This window comes from Cricetulus griseus, chromosome 3 (genome assembly GCF_003668045.3).
Source record: "Cricetulus griseus strain 17A/GY chromosome 3, alternate assembly CriGri-PICRH-1.0, whole genome shotgun sequence".
NCBI lineage: Eukaryota > Metazoa > Chordata > Mammalia > Rodentia > Cricetidae > Cricetulus > Cricetulus griseus.
In genome coordinates, this window is record NC_048596.1 from 254649821 (window position 1) to 254672039 (window position 22219).

A 22219-nucleotide genomic window follows, 5' to 3' on the forward strand; every position below is an offset into this window, starting at 1 on the left:
AACTTCAGCATGGGAAGCCCTAGACACCTTGTAACAAGGACAAAAATGCTTACTGAAACTAAAATTAAGTAAAAATTACTGTTTCATGAGAAAGCAAACCATCACAATGTACATATGTAGACCAGAGAGGCCTCCAACTCAAAGATATCTGCCTACCTCTGCCTGTTGAGTGCTGGATTAAATGCATATGCCATCATGCCCCGGATTCTTCCATAATTTCATCTTCACTATCCTTAGCAAATCACTAAACCAAATTTATAATTCTAGTTTGAAAACTATAATACACATATACATAAATCTGAGAAAGGATATTCCCAAACATGAATAATCATGGATAAAAAGATTACAAATAATTAATGTAAAAATATTAATTTGTAATTCCAACATTTGTTACACCAAAACAAGAAAAGCCATTAAACCTCTTACATCTAGTGTGGCACTAGAGTAACAGGCTCCCAGACCTTAGCACAAGCCATGCTGGAGACACCATTCTGACCTTGGAACCTAGCACACAGGTTCCAACACCTGCCAAAATGGGAACATGGACCTAATCCATCAAAGACCTAATCCCTGGTTCCAGAATCCAGGGAAGTCCCTAAATGTACTCACCTATCTTCCTTAATGTTCTTATTAATCAAAGTGTGTCAACCAGGATGTGATTTTTGTACATAAAGGACAAAAAAAGGTAAAGCTTGGGGCTGGATGATTTGGGTTAGTGCCCTGTGCAGTCACCAGTAGGCAATACAGACTTTCTATGTGTTTTTTATTGGAGTTACCATGCAATGATAGTACTTACACATAGAATACAGAAATAAATCATGTCACCAAAAGATATCACACAAGACACCCTTTTCTATATTAGTAACTACTATTTATTAATATAGGCATTTTGGTCATTATTTCATCCTTCTACAATGAAAACTATTATCCCCATATTATTGATTGGTAAAACTAGAAAAATAAAAAGAAAATATTCTTTGTTGCACGATAAATGATGAAGCCTTTTACTGACATAAATCCTATATTTTTTCAAATTCTATTATATCTTATTTTGTGTGCGCATGAATAGAGGTCAGAAGACAATTCATGATGGGGGTCTGGGTATTGAATCTAGCTCCTCAGGCCTCTTGGCAGGCATCTTTTCCAACTGAGCCACCTCATCAGCCAGAAGCCCCCTTGTTGTTTTCTAAACACTGTTGTAGATGTTTCTCTTCATAGTTATAATATGCAAAGTTGATACAATCTAGACACCTAGTAACAAGGACAACAATGCCATTAGAAGATGTTTGCCAAACCAGAATGACGAAAACATTGAGAACTGTAACATGAGAGAGCAAACTACGACATGTGCACGACAGTGAGAAAATTTAATATTTCACACAGGAAAAGGCTAAAAATAAACCAACATATTCTTGTTGGTTCAATGTGGGTAACAGGGTGTGATTGCATTTGCCCCGTTTTCATAATTGCACCAAAGTTTCTTCAAAACAACAACAAAAAGTTAAATTAAGACAGGCATGATGCCTCATGCAAGTTAACATCAGTTTGGCGTCTTCCCACAAAGCTCCAAACTAAAGCCTAAATTCAAGTGCTGTTCCAAAAGGCGTTCTACACATCCCTCAAAGGCACCTGGAAACTACAAGAGTCAAAAGGATTTTACGATGCTCGTAACTTGTTGGTAGTCTGTCGTAATGAGCCCATTAAGAGCTTACTGGGATTAATGACTACCGTGTCTTTTAGGAGGTACGAGTTTAATAGCTTTCCACAGGAACAAACTTAAGAGATATTTTCCAATTCTTTTAGGAATGTGTATCTCGTTTAGAGTAATACTTGAAGCAGGTACAGATGGTAGGAAAAGATGAAGCGTTCACAAAAACGCGCTTGCCTCCAAAGCCTCGACTTTTGGCATTGTCTACCCGCGGCGTGCCAAGCGCTGTCTGTCCCCAGGGTCGCGGGACAGGACGGACCTCTGCTGGAGGGAACCTGGGGTCCGCAAGGGAGCACAGCACAGACGCCGTCCCCGCTAGCGGCTCCACTGACGCTGCGGGCAGAGGAGAGGTGCGGGCTGGGACCTGGCAGGCGCAGAGGCGGCGGGCAGGAGCCCGGAACTGCCGAGGCCCCGCCAGAGCAGCCGGCCGCAGCAGCGAGGAGGCGGCAATCACCGCGGCCCGCTCCGAACACGCCCCCGCCTTTCCCAGGACGCAAGCACGCATGCGTCCTTCTAGCATGCCAAAGACTTCCGGGAAGCTGATTCGGCCTCGGAGCGTTCACTTCCGCCCCGTCCGCGGAAACCGTGGCTAGGGAAGAGGAGGTTCCGATACCAGGGCTCCCGAGGCGGAAAAAGTACGAGAAGGACCTGTCTGGCCCCTCCGTCTGTCACTTTGTAAACGTTTCCTGAATGATCAAGCTTATGTCTGAGTCACCTTCACTTAACTGTTAACAGTAACAACTTGGAATGTTTTAAACTTCTCCGTTTCGCTCCCAAATTGGCAATAGTGGTAGTGGGGGGGTAAAAATCCTCAAGGGAAAATTTTGCCAAAAGTTCTTCAGACTGCTTTATTCTGCTCTTTGAAGAACGGTTTATGTAAATCTGAAATGGGTCACAGTTCGGTATCAGCGTCCATTATTTATCAATTACTTATCCCTTCCAAAAAGAGAAAGCCTAATTCCCACGTAAAGCATACCACAAGGAGCACAAGGTCCCAGGGGGGCCTGGGAGATACTCGGGCGGCTTAGAGGCTGCACAGAGGTGTTTCCAGCCCCTTCGGGGCCCCATGGAGAACCAGCTCCCAGCGGCGCACCCTGGGCACCAGCATCGCGCCCCTCGGCTCCTCACTCCCGCCAGTTTCCCTACGGATCGCGGCTCAAGTCAGCCGGGCCCTGGGCTGGCTCCGCCCACCAGCCCCGGAAATGACGTCAAGGCACTCCGCGTCCCGCCCCCGGACGTAGAGCTTTTCTATCCGGATTCTTAGCGCGGACTCGGAGCGCCGCTTTTCATTACGTGCTTTGCACATGCGCGACTGCTTTTCTCTTATTCCTCGGCTCCTGCTGGCGTCCACAGTTCGCGGAGCCGCCGCCAGCGCGGCGGGCAAGTCGGGAAGTTCAAGATGGCCGCCGCGGAGCCCCCGTCACTGCGGGAGCAGCCCGAGTAAGCGAACGGCGCGGGGGGGGCAGGGGGGTCGGAGCCCGGCCCGCGGGCCGCCGGACGGGAGGCGGCGGCGACCTGCGCGACGGGCGGGAAAGTTCAGGCCTAACGGCGACAGCCAAACTTTGCCTTTCCGCGAGCCTCGGGTGGTGCGGTGGGAGGCGTGGGAGCGGCCCCGGCTTTGCTGCCCGGGGGGCCGCGGCTGTTGGGGCGCCAGCAGCGCGGCCTGCTGCGCGTCGTTGCCCCGGGAGGCGGTGGCACGAGCGGCCTCTACAGGTCCAGTTCGCGTGGCGGCTGCCGCTGCCCCGAGGTCGTGCCTTCCTGCTCCTCCCCCGGGGACGGTGGCGCTCTCCGGTCTCAACCCTCTGCGACCTCCATGAGGGGCACCCGAGGGGCAGTCGCGGCTGGCAGGCCAAGCCCCACTTTGCTAAAGCACACCCTATCCCCGCGGTCCTGCTGATGGTAAAAGCAGAGACGGAGGTGCTAGGGTCACACTTTTCGATTGTCCCGGAAATTGTCTTTGCTGGCCAAGTGCTTCGCCCTCTTATCACTCCAACCACAAGCCGGTATTTCTCTGCCCATTGGCAGCTTATCTCCCAACTTTCAAACTTGAGGCAAAGTAAGGTAGACTGCCTGGGTTTTGAGGCCTGGCCGTTTTTGCCTTAGTTTATAGCCCCGAACGAAGAAGACACATGGGAGAAGTGTTGGGAATTGTTGCTGCTTTCTGTACTAGTCTTTGTTTATAATTAAGCTAATATGGAAGTTGTTGAGACCAAGTGAACAACACATTCTTGAATAGGCAAAGGCTAGTGTTTTCTTCTTTTTCTCACGTTTATGCTAGGAAAGCTTAACTTAAAAGAGAATGGCATTGAAGGACAGTGTTGCTGCAGCACCCCCCCCCCCCGCCCCTTACATCAGCATTATTTAGTGTTTCCAGCCTTTTTAGAAAAGCGTTTGATACCGTCTCCCCTAACTTGTAATAGAGGACAACTTTGCTACCAAATGACTTCTTTGCTCAGAACCTAGTCTTGGGTTCCCCTGTCATTTGCTTTACTCCGCTTGACAGAGAATTTAGCCGTTTTTGTTGTTGTTTGTTTGCTTGTATTAAATAGGCTTTGTTGTGACATTTTGGCTTAATAGAGAACAGATAGGGTTTTAACTAGACATAGCTTATTGTTTCACAGTGTTCATGGTGTGGCAGTTACAGGATGTCAGTTTAGTACAAAGGATGTTTTTGGCTGTACAGCTGAGTGTTGTAGTAATCTGAGTGGTTCTTAGAATTATGTCCATTTATTTAATTTGAGGGGAGAGTTCATTTTGAGCATGATTCAGCCCTATTGCATTTGCATGTTTAAATAATACTATAGTTAATAAGCATGCATTTGTTTAGGTGCTGGCAACTGCACATAACACTGGTGATAGATAGTCTTTAATTTACCCTCCCTTCCCCCACAGAAACTGTGCAGGTGGAATATTTTTTTCTGTGTTCTATTTTCACTAATTTGAAAGTAATTAATGAAGAAGTGGCAATTAAGTATGAAAGCAGGCACTATGTGTGTTGCTGACCATAGTGCTCCAACAGTGTCTAAATGGCTTATAGTTACACTGAATAGCTTGAGGTTGCAGGGAAGCTATTCAAAATAGAAAAATAAGGAAGAATACATGTATTACACAGTTTAAAAATTCCTCAAAGTGCTGGGCGATGGTGGCGCATGCCTTTAATCCCAGCACTTAGGAGGCAGAGGCAGGTGGATTTCTCTGAGTTCGAGGCCAGCCTGGTCTACAGAGTGAGTGCCAGGATAGGCTCCAAAGCTACACAGAGAAACCCTGTCTCGAAAAACGAAGAAAAAAAAATTCCTCAAAGGCTCAAAGGGCTTTTGTTGTAATGGCCTGTGCGTTTGTCAGCTTCCTTTAGTTCATTAAAACAAAACAAAACTATTTGCAGTCGCTAGTGACCAGGTACTATTCAAATCATTCGAATAGTAGCTCATTAATTCTTGTAACAATACTGTTGAGGTAGGTACTGTTATTGCTGTTATGGGTGATGAAACTAACCTGGAGAAATAAAGTAGTTTGCTCAAGGTCACACTGTGATGGACACATTTAAATTTGTGCAATCTGGTTTTAAAGACCCTCTTCTGATGGTTGTACTGTTACTCTCATCTCATTTGCTCTTTAAGGCTTGAAATAAGTTTTTGCTAGTATCCCAGAAAGATCCTTGTGGGGGCGAAGAGGAAGTAAGGATCAAACTCAGAGTTCTTTTGTACATGTTAATAAACAAGTACTTTACCCCTGAGCCACATTCTCAGCCTGTGATTATTGAGAAGGGCCTGGTACTAGGAGTGAGCTCAGAACCTCATATATGCTAGCTAGCCTATGTAAGCACTTCACCATAGAGATGCACCCAACTCCCGTGAGGGTTGGCTGTGTCCTTCAGTCCAGCCTCCTAAGCATGCCCTACCATTCCCAGCTAAGTGTGTTTTTGATGTTATGTTTCTAATTCATTAAAATTTAATTTCTAAAGCATAATTTAGAAAATAAGGGCAGAAGATAGGTCTATGACTAATGATCTTTGGGATCCATTTTAACAGGTACATCAATTCTGTTTTAAAAGTATTTCAGTCTGTAAGAGAAAGTCATTTAAATATACTCTCTTTACATTTCACTTTGCTCAACATTAATATAGATTTTAGTGATTGTCTTTAAAATATAGTTTTCTAGCTTGCTTGGATAAGTTGAAAGCTTCCAAAATAAATTATGACTACCCTAGCTGGGCAGTGGTGGTGCCTGATTTTAATCCTGGCGCTCTGGAAGCAATCTCTAGTTCGAGGCCAGCCTGTACTACAGAGGGAGTTTCAGGTCAGCCAGGCCTATACAAAAGCCCTGTCTTGAAAAGCCAAAAATTTTTTTAAAAAGGAAAAAAATCCATCAATAACTAGACATATTATACATCTTAAATTCCAGTTCTAGGGAGGCAGAGTTCTCCTAGGTCCAAGTCAGGGAGGGGTTTATAAAGAGACCCTATCTCAGACAGGTCTGACTTTGAGCTGCTTATGATGGTGAGTGCTTATAATCCTAGTACTTGGAAAGCTGAGGCAGGAGGAATGAAAGTCCCAAGCCAACCTGGGTTGCATTGTGATACCTCACCTTACCCTGCCCCTGTTTTCTGAGAGATGTTTGTGAAAGAGAAGGTTAAAAATGACAATGCTTGGTAATTAGTGATTTCATATTATTTTGTATTTATTGTGCCAGATCTTCCCAAAACCTAGGTTGCTTACAAGGCAAAATCTAGCAAATGAACAAACTGCTGAACCCCCTGTGTTGTTTGTACTTTAGATTCAGCTTTGATGCTGGATGATGTGAATAAATGTTAACTAATTCTAATAGGTTATCAGAAAATACTTGTTTAGATGTAGATGCACATTCATTTGTTACATTGTAAAATGCAAATGTAAAGAAATAGATTTATATGTCTCTGTTGTCCATGTAAACTATCCAAGAAACCATCAGTTTTCTTAACCAGCAGCCTTTTACTAAGCTTTAAGAGAAAGCTGTTGATAATGAAAGCTGTTTTTGCCACGTCATTTATATACCTATTTCTTGTGGTACTGGTGTAGTACCAAAGTTTGACACATGTTAGGCGCTATACCACTGATGTGCCCTTGGAACCATAAACTATAACACTTGTTTTCTGAAGTTTGTTTTGAAAGATCAACTGAAGAAGATAGAAGTCTGCAGTATGGGTATACAGGATTATTTTAGTTAACATTGTTTATCCTAAGGTAACATTTTTTTTTAAATCAGGAAACTATAATTTGTAAAATTGTAGTTTTTTTTTTTAAGCTAGTTAATGTCATTAAAAAAAAAGATTTATTTATTTAGTGTCTGCCTGCAAGTCTGCCTTCAGGCCAGAAGAGGGCACAAGATCTCATTATAGATAGTTGTGAGCTGGGAATTGAACTCAGGACCTCTGGAAGAGGCTAGTGCTCTTAACCACTGAGCCATCTCTCCAGCCCCTAATGTCATTATTTCTAATGGAACTTATTTCATACCTAAAGTTAAATGCTATGTTTAACATTCTATTTTCACCATTAAAAAAAAAACTAGATTTTTTTTTTTTGTGGGGAGGAAATGAGTAGATTTGAATCACTTAGGTATTGCATATTAAGTACTAAGGAGTACTATGTGTGTACATAGAAACCTGGGAAGCACTCTGTGTTAAGAAGCAAAAGTAGTGCTCTTATGTAATTACTGTGGCCACATTTCATGTGAATTTAATCTAATTGTCACACAAACCTTTGATTTGTCTGTGTTACTGATTTTTCAGTTTTTATAACTGAAGAAAATGGCATTAGAGGAGCACCTTTCCCAGGGTTACAATAGTGGTGTTATGTTGGGACAGTACCTTGAGTCAGGTAGTTTGATTCTAGAAGGAATACCCTTTTGATGGTATTCCTTCAATAACTACCCAGTTATCTCCACAGGATATGTTTGCATAGGTATAATTGTCTAATATGTATACAATAATATCTTTTGGGGGCAATTCATGCTAAACTCTGTTATAAATAAGGATTTAGTATCTTTTGGGGTAAGTACAGTTGTTTTCCCCATCTGAAATTACAGACACCTTAAACTTGCCAAACCCTAGTCCCATTACTCAAGTGGATCTCTTGAGTTTGAAGCCAACCTGGTCTACAAAGCAAGTTCCAGGACATCCAACTCTACATAGGAGAAACCCCATGTGAGGGTGGGGGGCAGAGATCCTTAACAAATCCTCACTACTAGTATAGTAGTGGAACCAAGTTTAACTGCAGCAGTCTAGCTTGGGGACTGCTTGCTTTAATTGTAAGAGCATTTTATGTCATGTAACTTATGGTTACTTTTGTGAGTAAAATTCCTTACTTTGGATACTTACATTTAAAATGAAATTTTTATCCTTAAAAAGATTAGTGTAATTTTTCTTGAGCTTTCCCCCCTAATCAGAAGAGATTCATGGAAAAAATTTTGTGATTCAGGGAACCATACTATATTTGTCCTCTATTGCCTCATACTCTACTAGCTAGAAATTGGCCCACACTAAAACCTGACATTATAGGACAGTTTCCTCTGCATATCTCTCTAACACTTTATTGAAAATTGAAGTTGCAGATTTCAGGGTTCCTTTTGATTGATACCATGTAATGGCTATGCGTTTTCCATGCCTTCGTTGTCAACTGATAACTTCTCACTCAAATAAATATATTCTGTCTCCCTCGCCTCTACCAACTTATTGGAAACTGAGGCCTGCCAGAGGACCATACTGTACCCACCTCCTGCTGCAATCCCCAGAAATGGCAGTACTTTTCTGGACAACCCAGCCAGCTCTTTATCTTTAGCCTTGCTGTTTCTGTACCTTTGGGTTCTCAGTGGACCTTTCCTTCTGCCTCAGTCAGGCATAGAATCACATACATGTTGTCATCCGGAGGTGTTTCACTTGAGATCAGAGTCTTCCATAGGGTTGGTGCCCTATGGAACCACAGCCATCTGAATGTGGTTTTTCTCTACGTGACACGCTTGTGCTGCCTGCTTTTTCTGTTCGAAGTGCCGCTTCTCCACAGTCTTTGCTCACTCTAGAATACTCTGACTGCACCTTTAGTCTTTAGCCCACATCCTTCTCAGTTAACATCTTTTCTTTAATGTGCCCACTTAATAAATGAGTTGGGTCTCCCCACCCCTACCTCCTTACCCCTGTGTTCTACAAAATACCCTTCTTGTCTGTTCTCAAAAATGGGTTTAGGTGATCCTTCCGTGTTCCAAAACTCCCTTATTTGTGTCTTTTGTTATTGTTACTTCTCTAATGTTTTATGGTTGTCTGTGTAGTGTCCTTTCCCACTGAACTGTTTTTTCCTTGAGGGAGGCAAATATGTCCTTGCACATTTTTATTTTCTGGTGTCCTTGCTGAAAATATAGTAGTAGGTCATTTAAAAATATCCAGAGACTGATGCATAGATTCATGATTCTTCCTTTGTAAAAAACAAACAAAAAACTTACTCAAAAGCACCAGAAATATATCATTTGGAGGCAGGTGAACTGCATCTTCCCCCAAATTAGTGTGGTAGGCTGAACCCAAGACTATCTCAGATTTGCCCTTGGGTCCATCTTGTAGACATCAGTGGTGAAGTGCCTTCAAAGAGAGAAGTTACATGCTTGCTGTTGTCAGAGCTATGGCGTTTGGTAGGATTGGTACATTCAACATGTTATTTCACTTAGAATGTTTTGAATTGACAGTGGCTATGCTGGGACACAACCCCATGTAAGTCAAGGAGCATCTGCAATGCTGTTGAGGCTGTGTTTAATCTGGAATTACTGAACACTTAGTTTTGATAAGTTGAGAGTCATAAACTCTCAGAACATCGCTTAGTTCATTCTTTTTTTGCATCCATCTTTGATATGAACATAATTTGGAATAATGGTTTCTAATTGAAATTCAGAGAGTGAATAATTTGTGCTACAAATACTGAATCAAATCCTGCAGAGTTTCTGGTATTAGACTACTGTTAACCTCCATAATGTCTTTCCTGTGATTGTTGTCGCTAGGCAGCTACAAACAGGAGTACTTTCTCCTGGCTAGTTCTCTGAAGTCTTAGCCATGGGATTTATTTATGTTGTTACTGACTGCTTATTTGGAGCTAGTCAATATTAGCCCTTGAGATTTTTTTGTTTTTCAAGAGGGGTGATTAGGTGAGATGTGTTCACAACAAGTAAACTGCTAGCTAGAGTTACTATAGAGACACCAAGTTTTTTGAGTATCAAGTTGAAGAGATGAGCTTCCCAGTATGTAGTATCTATGCCTTACGAAAAGAGAAAGTGGGCCTTTAAGTTTTTGTGAGAAATGCTGGTTTACAATCAAATTATAGGAGCTTCTGTGTAACTAAAATTAATGGAATTTTATTGTTGCTGGTTTGGATTTCATTTCAGTTAAATGATTTTTTTCATCACTATTGTTATAACTGATAAAATGTTATAACTAGATACTGTGATTATAAAATATGTTTCATACATTTATAGAATGGATGATGCTGATAATTCTGAAAAGAGTGTAAATGAAGAAAATGGAGAAGTATCAGAAGACCAGTCTCAAAATAAACACAGTCGTCACAAAAAAAAGAAGCATAAACACAGAAGTAAACATAAGAAACATAAACATTCCTCAGAAGAAGATAGGGATAAAAAACACAAACATAAGCATAAGCATAAGAAACACAAAAGAAAAGAAATTATAGATGCTTCTGACAAAGAAGGCCTGTCGCCTGCAAAAAGAACTAAACTTGATGATTTAGCTTTGCTGGAAGACTTGGAAAAACAGAGAGCCTTGATTAAAGCCGAGCTTGATAATGAGTTAATGGAGGGAAAGGTCCAGTCTGGAATGGGGCTCATTTTGCAAGGCTATGAATCTGGCTCCGAAGAAGAAGGAGAGATCCACGAAAAGGCAAGAAATGGAAATAGGTCCAGTACCAGGTCTTCCAGTACACGGGGGAAACTTGAAATTACGGACAACAAAAATAGTGCAAAAAAACGAAGTAAGAGCAGATCCAAAGAACGGACTAGACACAGGTCGGACAAAAGGAAAAGCAAGGGAGCTGTTGACATGGTGAGAGAGAAAGCAAACAGGAGCAAGTCCAAGGAGAGGAGAAAATCTGCAAGTCCATCCAAAAGAAGCAAATCTCAAGACCAAGCAAGAAAATCAAAGTCCCCTCCCCTTAGACGACGTTCCCAAGAAAAAATTGGGAAGGCCAGATCTCCTACTGATGAGAAGATTAAGATTGAAGATAAAGGTAAAATAAAAGATAGGAAGAAATCACCAATTGTAAATGAAAGAAGTCGAGATCGATCTAAAAAATCCAGGTCCCCAGTTGACTTAAGAGATAAATCCAAAGACAGAAGGTCAAGATCCAAAGAGCGAAAGTCAAAACGGTCTGAAATTGACAAAGAAAAGAAGCCAATTAAATCTCCTTCAAAAGATGCCTCTTCTGGGAAGGAAAATAGGTCACCCAGTAGAAGACCTGGCCGTAGTCCTAAAAGAAGAAGTTTGTCTCCAAAACAGCGGGACAAGTCAAGAAGAAGTAGGTCTCCACTTCTCAACGACAGAAGATCTAAGCAGAGCAAATCGCCTTCTCGAACTCTGTCTCCAGGTAGAAGGGCCAAGAGCCGATCCTTAGAAAGAAAACGAAGAGAGCCAGAGAGGAGACGACTTTCTTCTCCAAGGTAAACTGTTCACAAAACAGTCAAGCTCTTAATAGTGCTTTATAATTTAAAGGAAAAAAATATAGAGAGAAGATAATTTTAAATGACATGGCAGGCAATGAGTTTCATAAGTTTAATGTAATTTAGTACATTAGTTATATTAATACTGGAGTGTTTGATAGTAATTTATGTATGTTGTATGAATAGTTTAACCATTTCTTTCAAATTCTTGACTTAATTTAGCCTCTATTTTGTTCAGTCAACCATTTAAATTCAAGCAGTTTATTAAATCTGCATGGGATTATCATAGCTCAGTGGTGGGGATTCCTATATAAACCTGTTTTTTTGGGTGCTGTTGAGATATGATCTCATGATGATATAGCTGAGATTGGCCTTGGGGTTAATGTTCTCACTTCAGCCTCTTAACTGCTGGGTTTATAGGTGTGCCTCACTATGCTGGCCCTAAGTAAGTATAGTATACAATCAAATAACTTAATAGGATCATAGAACTAAATTTAGGGAAAACGGGAGAGTCTTTTTAGAAACTAGCTATTGTGTATGTAGAAATTATGCATTTGAAATCTTATGTGCCAAGTTTTACTTATTAAAGATGTTGGCTTGTAAAGATGCTATGAATTCTAGCTATTTACTCATTCCTATTGATATTAATATGTTCAGTGTAACTTAAGTTGATCTTGAAGTTGAAATCATCATGAAGTCATCACATTCTGAGTGTTTTCAAAATGCCATCTATTCTTTGCTCTTCACTTCTAAATAGCCTTATATGAAAAATACTCAAGTCTCCCCCTTTCCTTCAGCACTCAGCTTTGAGGCTGTTGGTTTTACTGATCGTCTTTATCTGAAGTGTTTTAGTCATACCACTTTGCTTTTAGTTCAGTAGGAAACTCTGAAAGTTTTATAGAAGACCAAACATATATATTCATAGCACCCCCCCTTTTTTTTTTTTAATCATAAAAGATACAGACTGAAGAAAAGGCCAAATAAATGATGCAGAAGCCTGTAAGTTCTTGGCCTCCCTATCCCTCTATATAGTCTCTCCCAATAAGTTTATGTCCTGCTAGCCCACTTCATATGCATGTTACAGTTGAATATAAGCGTTTTCTTACAAATGGCGCCTTGCAATTTATATCAAAGAGCAGATGGCATATGGGTTTTTTGTTTTGTTTTTTTTCTGTTTTGTTTTTGGAAAAATACTTTGGTGACCATATATAGGTTCATTTTTTAATAGTGTATAACCTCGGTAAGTTCCAGTGTAGCTGTTCCATATTTTGCCGATGAACATTAGATGGATTTATGTTTTACTGTTGTGTACAGAGATGTCTGTTGGTTATATTTGAAGCTTCTTTGTTGTATAATCACAAGTGAGCTTGCCCAGTCTCCTTATATGTACAGTTGTATCTTAGAAAGTTCAAGCTAACCCTGACCTCACACCTATGCCAAGGCACAGGCATACATGCACACAAACAAACAAAAGATTTCTTAACCACAGAAATATCACTATATAGACACTTCAAAATGAGAAAATAGAATATTATGACCCATTTAGATAAATTTCCTTTGAGTTGTACATCCAAAATTAGAGTTTCTTTTTAACATGAATAGCTTTTAAATTATGTTCTGAGGTCATGGGAAATACTTTCATTGTATGCCTTCCGTAACACCATAATGCCATTGGGGTCATCTGACTTTAAATAATTCAAAGTAAATTAATCAGAATTACCCTCATTAAGTTTGTGAATCTTATGCTCTTTACATGTCAAAAGAATTCTTTTAGTTTGTTCTATTTTTCTCTTAACTTGCATTTGTTCCCCTTAAGAACGAGACCTCGAGATGATATCCTCAGTAGATGTGAACGATCAAAAGATGCCAGCCCCATCAATAGGTGGTCTCCAACCCGAAGAAGAAGTAGGTCTCCCATTAGAAGGAGATCTCGTTCTCCATTGAGACGCAGCAGGTCTCCAAGAAGAAGAAGCAGATCTCCTCGGAGAAGGTAAATATGATGGACAAATGATTTGTTAACCTTGGCTCTTTTTGAAACTTAAGTTAGTTGTATTGGCAGATTGTCCCACAGATCATTTGCCTCTGAAACATTTTAGTTTTTTTATCCCATAGCCTCTCTGCTAGCATGTGGTACTGCACACCATTTTTCTTAGTTCAGTTTCCCTTGAAATTTATATAAGCCATTTAACTGGCTAGGGAGATGGCTTAGCTGCCCATCCAGAAGATCCAAATTTGAGTCCCAACATCTATCACGTGATCAAAACCACTTGTAACTCCAGTTCCAAAGGATCCAATGCCTACTTCTGCCTTCCTGGATACCTGTGTACACATTGGTATATAGGAACACATAATAAAAGGAATCTTTAAAATTGATAATTATTTATTTATTTTTGGTTTTTCAAGATAGGGTTTCTCTGTGTAGCTTTGTAGACCAGGTTGGCTTGGAACTCACAGAGATCCTCCTGTCGATACCTCCTGAGTGCTGGGATTAAAGGCGTGCACCACCACTGCCCAGCTGATAATGAGTTTTTTTAAAACTAGCAAGACTTAAAAAAAAAAAAAAAAGAAAAACACAAGGTTGTATAAATAACTTGGTTTCTGATTAGCATTTTCTGACTAAAACATCTCAACTCACTGTTAGAAACCATTTTATATAAAATGCATTATTTACAGGCTAATCAAAAGACTTAAAATCCATGCATACATTAACCTGAACTTATGCATAAATGCACATTCTTTTGTCGGCCTTTTAACGTTGTTTGAATATAGTTTAGGAAGACAATACACCAAAGGCTTACCTTAAAACCATCTTTACATGTTTCTGATGTTTTACTTTTTAAAACCATATTCCTAGAAATTAAACTGCCTAGTCAAAGTGCTTCTGCTAGTATGAGGTTTTTGCCTTTGCCAAGTTTCTGTGCTGCCAATGTGTATAATTGCTGTGATCTCCTTCCTGAGCAGACTGGGCAGGTGGCGTTCCTGCTGCCATCCTCTTGACAGCTCTCTTGTCAGTTGTGGGTCCATTTTCTGTTCGTAGTGTAATCTTTTCATGTGTGCAGGTGTCCGAGGTGGCCATAGGGCATTGGATCCTCTTGGAACTTGAGGCAATTGAGTTACAGCAATTTGTGAGCTTCCTGATGTGGGTGCTGAGAACTGAACCTAAAGTCCTCTGTTAGAACAGTAAACTGGACTGGAGAGATGGTTCATTGGTAAGAGCCCTGGCTACTTTTGCAGGAGACCTGGATTTGGTTCCTAGCGCCCACATGACCCACATGGTAGATCACAACCTTAACCCTCATTATAAATAGATTGATATTTCAAAAGAAAGTCTTAGGCTCATATTAAACTTATGCACGTTTTTCTTTCCTGTACCTAATGAGCAGTATTGTGCCTTTAAATTGGTTTTCTTAAAACATAACTAGGCCAATGGGGTAACTTGGTTAATCCCCAGATGCTAGAGAGTGTCAACTGAGAACCAGCTCTTGAGAGTTGTTTTCTGACCTCCACTCATGTGCCTGTTAGACATGCACACATGCAGGTGTCATTAATAGTTTTTAAGACTTCATAAAGTAACACACCCTTTTTGGTGTGTGTAAAGTTATGAGTTGTGACAGGCGCATTTAGTCACCACAATCTAGGGAACGATTTTACCTCTTGGTAATCAGCCTCTCCTTTGACTCTAGCAACCATCTGTGTCCTTGTAGTTTCAACTTAGGTTTCAAGAAAACTTCTCTATGCTCTCTCTCACTTTTTAAGTTTACATAATTAGCAGTATGGCTTAAAATAAGCATAGCTGGCATAAACAGCTTAGAGAACAAGCATCATTGAGACCAAAAAGAAACCTCCTTTTTACTATATTAATAAATGTATAGCTGCAGAGATGGCTCAGTGGATATGAACACACTATAAGCATGAATACATGAGTTCACATCCCCAGCACTCAGATAAAAAAAAAAGCTGAGCATGGCTACTTGTGCCTATGATTGGCATTTGGGGGAGAACTGGTAGGGTTCTGAGAGCTGGCCATTTTAGCTAAAAAGTCAAGTTTCTAGGTCATTTCGAGACCCTGCCTCAAGAAACTAAGATGGAGGACAATAGAGAAAGACATCTTGCTTCGGTCTCTGCATTCTTACACCTTTACATGCAGATCTACATACAAGATACACATACATCCAGGAGAGAACAATAGCCCATGAGTCACAACTTTGGTGTTGTGAGAGTACTGGTAGTGTAGCTCAGTGGTAGAGTGCTTGACTAGCACACTCTTCCAGAACAACCAAAGAAACACAAGTATTTGTTTCTGTTGAGTTTAACTCCATATTCATGAGGAAAAATTTAATCTGACAAGTATTAACTATATTTTAATTGTTTAAATATTTAAATGAGGGGCTAGAGCGATTCCTCAAGAACACTTGCTGCTCTAGCAGAGGACCTGGGTTTGGTTCCCAGAACCCACGTGGTGGCTGTAACTGTTGTCTGTAACTCCAGTTCCAGGAGATCAAATGCCCTTTTTAGGCCTCTGTGGGTAGCAGTTGTACACACACACACACATGCATACATTTAGGGTCTCACAAACAAATCTTTAAAACCACATTTTGAATGACTGGGTTTTGCAGTTCCTGATTCTCACAGCCTCTTCCCGAGTGCTGGGATTATATGGTGTGCCTCCATGCCTGCGTATCTTTCTTTAATAGATCCATTTGTGGAGACATTGGGGTTCACAGAAAAATTGAGTATAGAGTTCAAAGTCCTTCTTTAATTGATACTTTAACAGTCTGTCCCTTTTTTCCCCTTCAAATAGAGATAGGGGTCGAAGGAGCAGGTCACGCTTGAGAAGAAGGTCTCGATCAAGAGGTGGTCATAGGAGACGGAGCAGAAGCAAAGTAAAGGAAGACAAATTTAAAGGAAGTCTCTCTGAAGGAATGAAAGTTGAGCAAGAGTCTTCATCTGATGATAAGTAAGAATGGAACCATGCCCATTTCATGTTCTAGTATAGGAAAATTGATGTGCTGGAGATCTATAGTTTCTACCTAAATGACATAAATGAATCCATAATTTCATGCAGAAGCTAACCATTTGTGGTTATTAGGTAGGCTTATGGCATAGGTAATGCTTTTCTGATTTTAGGGGGTCTGTTTTGTCTAGATTTGGATTGAATGTTGGGCCATCATTTTATTGAGTCTTCCTTTTGTTTTTATTAGAACAGACCAGTTTAGGGGGTCTATAAAAACTTTTATACAAATTTAGACTTTTCAGTTTATGTTAGATGTTACCTGCTTTTTTCACTTGTGTCTGTTACGATACGATAAACACTTGAATGACAAAATTTTCTAAAGTATTAGAAATGTTTTACAATGGGAGTTTCTAGAAGCACTGTCTCCAAATCAAAGCTAATTGAGTATTTCTCAATGGTACTTCTTGCCTCCTTGGAGACATTTGTTCCTGTTTGAAGACATTTGGTTGTTACCTGGTGTTAGAAGGCCAGAGACAGTAGATCCTGCAATACACAGGCTAATTCCACCTCACAAAACAAACCGTTCCCCCAAATTAGTGCCTGGGTTAAGAAGCCCCAACTGGTTCCGTGACTGAGGAAGTTAGGAAAGAGAGTTCTGCATAGAGCCTGACGTAGTCACAGTGTACTTGATAGTGTCATGAACTACTCAGCAGACACTAAGCATTAAAAGGACAGCACTGCACTGAGGAGCTCATAAAGACTGGGGAGGCCCTTGCAGAAAGAGCATATGGGTGGACAGGTGGAATAGTGTTGGGCATTGAGCCTTGTTGCTTTTCTGAAAAGGGTCAAGTGTTTGCATGTATTCCCCACCCCACCCCACCCCACCCCCCATCCCCAGGGTTTCTCTGTGTATCTACTCTTGGCTATCCTGGAACTTCACCTTGTATACCTGGATGGCCTCAAACTTAGAGATCTGTCTCCCACTTCTGAGATTAAAGGCGTGTACCACCACCACCCAGTGGATGTATACTTTTTTGTTTTTCATGTTGATTTCTGCTGGGTTTGCAAGTGGCACCACAGCCTTCTTGCATTTTTGAAATTTTGGCAATAGACCAGAAGCTTCCATAAGCTTTCTGTGATCCAGGAAAAAAAAATAACAGCTTACCTGTTCCAGCTTTTATTTCTTTTATTTATTTTATTAGGTTCTTTTCCTACTCTTTATGTAGAGATCTCTCGTTTCTGGTTTTGGAGCCATGAACAAGGTGAGGGTAAAGCTTGCTAGGTTTCCATTAGGCAGCTGAGAGACAGATCAGCAGTGATGAATTAGACTATGGCTCTAACTTTAATTTTAAAATGCACAAGGCAATAGTTTGGGAATCTGCAAAAATATGTGCAAACCTTTTTATTTTAAAGCCTTGAAGATTTTGATGTAGAAGAAGAAGATGAAGAAGCTCTGATAGAGCAGAGGAGGATACAGAGGCAGGCGATTGTGCAGGTTTGTGATGTTCCTTGTACTGCTTGGCATTCAAAAGAGAGGTTTTCAGTTGAGCAAAGAAGGGGAGTAGTGACAGTAACCATGCCACCCTTAAGAGCTTACACATTTGTGACCATTGCATTTCTTAATGTTGCTCTTTGTTTTGTTTTACATAGAATTGTCAACTTGTGTATAATATGAGAATTTAAAGTATTCTTTTTTTAAAAAAAGATGAAAATTCTTACAGTGTATGATAAATTGTAAATTCATTTAGCAAAAGCAATATGTTATTATACAAAAAACACTTTAGTATCTAAAAAGATAATGGCAAAGTTTGTAATTCCAAGTGTGTGTGTGTGTGTGTGTGTGTGTGTGTGTGTGTGTGTGTGTGTGTGTGTGTGTGTACACATGTACGTACATGCATTATGGCATGAGTATGGTGATGTGGATACTTTGGAAAGAGTTGGTTCTCTCTCTCCATGTGTGGGTTTTGGAGATTGAACTTGATTGCCTGCCCTTAGTTGGGGTTTTTAAATGAAAATTGAATGAGAAAGGCTTTCTCCACAGGTCATGAAGTGGGGCTGGAGGGAAGAGCACTGACTGCTCTTCCAAAGGAACAGGGTTCAATTCTCAGTATCCACAGGGCAGCTCACAACTGTCTGTAACTCCATTTCCAGGGGACCTGACACCCTCACAGAGACACACATGCAAGTAAAACAAACACCAACGCCCATAAAATAAATATTTAAAAAGTCTTGAGTAATAAAATTTGCCACTTTGAAAGACAAACCACATGTCCTTGGCTGTTCTGAGACAAGCCTGGTACAGCCACTGGGACAGCTGGGGACAGCAATCCGAATAAAGTGCCTAAGGACAAAGATAAGGGCAGCTCACCTACCCACATGTAGCAAATGATGAGGCAGAAAGCCAAGGAAAGAATCAACTGCAGGGGAAACAGGACGACCTGGAAGGTTTTTAGTGGCACTTCTAGTAAAGTCTTTAGTAAGTTGATACCCCTGAAAACTTGGTTAAATCTGTTTTGCTCTTTGCTAGGTTCACGACCCCTTAGTTGCAACCCTTGTCAGATGGGCTTTAAAACTTGGACACTTTTGAATGTTAAAACGGTAATATGGTATACATCTGTACACATCACTTAGAGCCATCTGAGGGATCTAAAACAGACGCTGTAATCAACACATTAATGTTTCTAAAATGAGTTACATGAGTAGTTACACCAGAGGATAAAGAACAATGATAGATAGAATTTCATATGGTCAGGTTTTACTACATGATGAATGTACACCAAACACAGAAATACTTTTAAGAGTTTGTGAAATTTGGAATTTTGTAGGGATTGTGCAACTGATGGAAGCCAGATGTGGAAGCCTTTGTTGTTTTAAATTTGCATGACTCCCAATGTCTTAATGCAGCAACTTGTTGAAAGTAATATATTTAGATAAATGGTCTTAATGAAGCTGATGTGTCTAATTGTTATTACAGAAATATAAATATCTTGCCGAAGACAGCAATATATCTGTGCCATCTGAGCCGAGCAGCCCCCAGAGCAGTACAAGATCACGTTCGCCTTCTCCTGATGATATCTTGGAGCGAGTGGCTGCTGATGTAAAAGAATATGAGCGGGAGAATGTTGACACATTCGAGGCCTCAGTAAAAGCCAAGCATAACCTAATGACGGTTGAACAGAATAATGGTGAGTTAGAGTCTTAATGATGCCTTTCTCTGCGGTTTTAGCTGTATAACCTTAAATGATTAGATTTGAGGGAAAATAAAAAGGAGTATTGTGCTCAAGTAATGCTCTACAGTATGCTTTTTAGCTTATTTTGTATATATATGTGTCTGTATGGTAGGGGCTGCATGTGCAGGCCAGAGGACAACCCCTTTCTTGAGACAGGATCCCTCACTGTCTGGGAACTTGCTCCAAGGAGCCCACCTGTCTGTCTCCCCAGTGCATGCAGCTGTGGTGCTGGCAAGGCAAGGTCCATGTGGTATCACATGGACCACAAGCACACTAGAAGATTCTCATTTCTTGTCCAGGTTGTCTGTATTTTATTCAGTCACCTGACAGATGTATACCAACTTAATAGTATTAACTGTACATCAGGTTGTTTTCAGTACTAAGTCACAGAGTTTTGGAATAATTTCCTGGAAAGCCAATGTGCTAGAAGTAAAAGAAGTCTGGTTAATACTACTTGTTTTTCTGTTGACTTGAGTTTTAGTTTCTGTTTTCATTTCTCAAGTATTAATTTAATGTAAGAAGTGTGATTCCTGGATCGGGAGTGGATTATTTGAGTGCATTCTTGCTGTATGTTGTCAAATTCTCTTGCAAGTTATGTGATCTTACCATCTCATAAACCACATCTGGGTATTTATTTAGCCAAAGTCTTATTAATCACTGTTCTTGATAAGCACTTGTACCTAATGGTAATTTTAATTTGGGTTTCCCTTACTGTGAGTTGGGTGTATGGTCACTTGTCCAAAACCATTGCATTTCTTATTTCTTGTGTAGTTTTCTAAATTATTAGATATTTTAGGGGCAAATTATAAACAGATGCATGCTGTTCTATTTCTGTCCAAAGGAGGAGATTAAGCCTTTGAGGTATTTAAGACTTTAAGGATAACTCCAGTTTAACCCAAAATCATCATGTAGTAGCTGTTAACTTACTTATTTAAACTGGCAGCGGCAAAAGTTGATGTTAGTCTTTCTGGCGTGTACTTGTAGTTGTGGATTTTTATACCAAGTGAAACAAGCTGCTTCTCAATTGAATTATTGGTTGAAAACCAATGTGAAAGAAGGAAAAGAAGTTTGATTTATCCTAGTGATCTTTCTGTTGGCTTAGATTTTAATTTCTGTTTCTATTTCTCAAGTATTAATGCATATTTCATTTAAGGTTCATCTCAGAAGAAGCTTTTGGCGCCTGATATGTTTACAGAATCTGACGATATGTTTGCTGCTTATTTCGATGTGAGTAATTTTAAATCAGTGACTTAGGAAAAAATCTGTTTAACTAGTTAGTACCTATGAGCAATTATGGAGAGAAATGAGGTCCACATTAACAACATAGGAACTGTTAGTTAACATCTGAATAGACTGTGTGAATAGCATCTCAAAACTGAAATGTAATAGCTTTGTTCCTCCCAGAGGCCAAAAGTATGGAGAATTTTACCAAGTTGCACACCTATCTAGAAGCCTAAATGTGTCGTTCGTGTGTGTGTGTGTGTGTGTGTGTGTGTGTGTGTGTGTGTGTGTGTGTGTGTGTGTGTGTGTGTGTGTGTGTGTGTACACGTGTACGTACCCTACCTCATCACATGAACAGGAATATATGCACGTGTTAGATACCATGAGGGGGTTGGTTAAGTGACTTTCGTCACTAGCTGGGTTTTTTTGTTTGTTTTTGTTGTTTTATTTTTGTTCTTGTTTTCCTCTAATGTTAAATGGTGCCTTTTATTGAAAATCTTTACTACAAATAGACCTGAGACTTTGAGGCCATTTTCAGTTTGTATTAAAGGTTCATAAGAAATACAATGCCTTGGGTGGGAGGGATAGCTCAGCTGTGAAAGGCTAGGCTCACAACCAAAATATAAGAAATACAAGGCCTTAGTAAAAAAAAATAGAGAGGGTATATGTAACAGGAAAAAATCAAAATGAGACAGAATAAACAGTGTATGAGACCCTGAAGACATGATTGACCTAAGTAGTCTGTAACGTATCACATGGACCACAAGCACACTAGAAGATGAGTTAGGAGAAGAAATGAATATTGTCCCCAGTGAAGTATCAGCACCCATCATTTACCTAGGTGATGCTTCTGTTCCCTTTCTGTTACTATAATAAAACACATGGACAATTCATTTATAAAGAGAAAAGATTGATTTGGGTTCCAATTTATAATCAGTTAGCCTTTCGGCTTTGGGTTCATGAGTAGGTAGCACATCATGGCAGGAGCAGGTGACAATAACACTGCTCATCTAATGGTCAAGAAGGGGAAGAAAATGAGAAGGATTTTTGGGTCTCAAAATCTTCTTTGAACTATTACTAGATGTCAGCTCTTTAAAAGATTCCACTGCCTTCCAGTAGTGCCAGTTTGGGAAACTAAAGCCTTTGTCACAAAGACTTGGGAGTGTGGGTTGGGGGTATTAAATAACCAAATCATAACATTATTACAGGACCTTCTGGGTATCATAGAGAATAATATAGAATAGGGTTCTTCACAAATACTAGATAGATGTTGTTATTTTTAATTTTCCACACAGGCTCAACCTAGTACAGCCAGTGAATGTTACTACATTTCATGCCTGTGTGGTAAGGGTACAAATGTCTCCATGGACAGGGAGGCAGAGAAAGAAATGGAAATCGGTAGGTAATGTCGGACACTGTGGTAGT

General features: G+C 40.3%; 1 protein-coding gene across 16 annotated transcripts in view; it reads left to right on the forward strand.

The window, feature by feature from the left end:
* The first annotated feature begins 2960 nt into the window (after positions 1-2960).
* Prpf4b (pre-mRNA processing factor 4B) overlaps positions 2961-22219 on the forward strand; it is a 32642-nt gene continuing 13383 nt past the window's right edge. For 12 of the 16 annotated variants that reach the window (XR_003484065.2, XR_003484067.2, XR_003484072.2 and 9 more), the window contains exons 1-7: positions 3108-3148; positions 10193-11389; positions 13206-13379; positions 16191-16346; positions 17757-17838; positions 19318-19528; positions 20727-20800. Coding sequence is in view for 1 of the 16 variants with exons in the window: in XM_027409264.2 (XP_027265065.1) it covers positions 3108-3148; positions 10193-11389; positions 13206-13379; positions 16191-16346; positions 17757-17838; positions 19318-19528; positions 20727-20800 (1935 nt within the window). In the remaining 15 variants the exon portion in view is untranslated. Of the gene's footprint in view, positions 3149-10192; positions 11390-13205; positions 13380-16190; positions 16347-17756; positions 17839-19317; positions 19529-20726; positions 20801-22219 lie in introns of all 16 variants that reach the window. The other 4 variants (XR_003484079.2, XR_003484080.2, XR_003484081.2 and 1 more) reach the window with 2 other exon arrangements.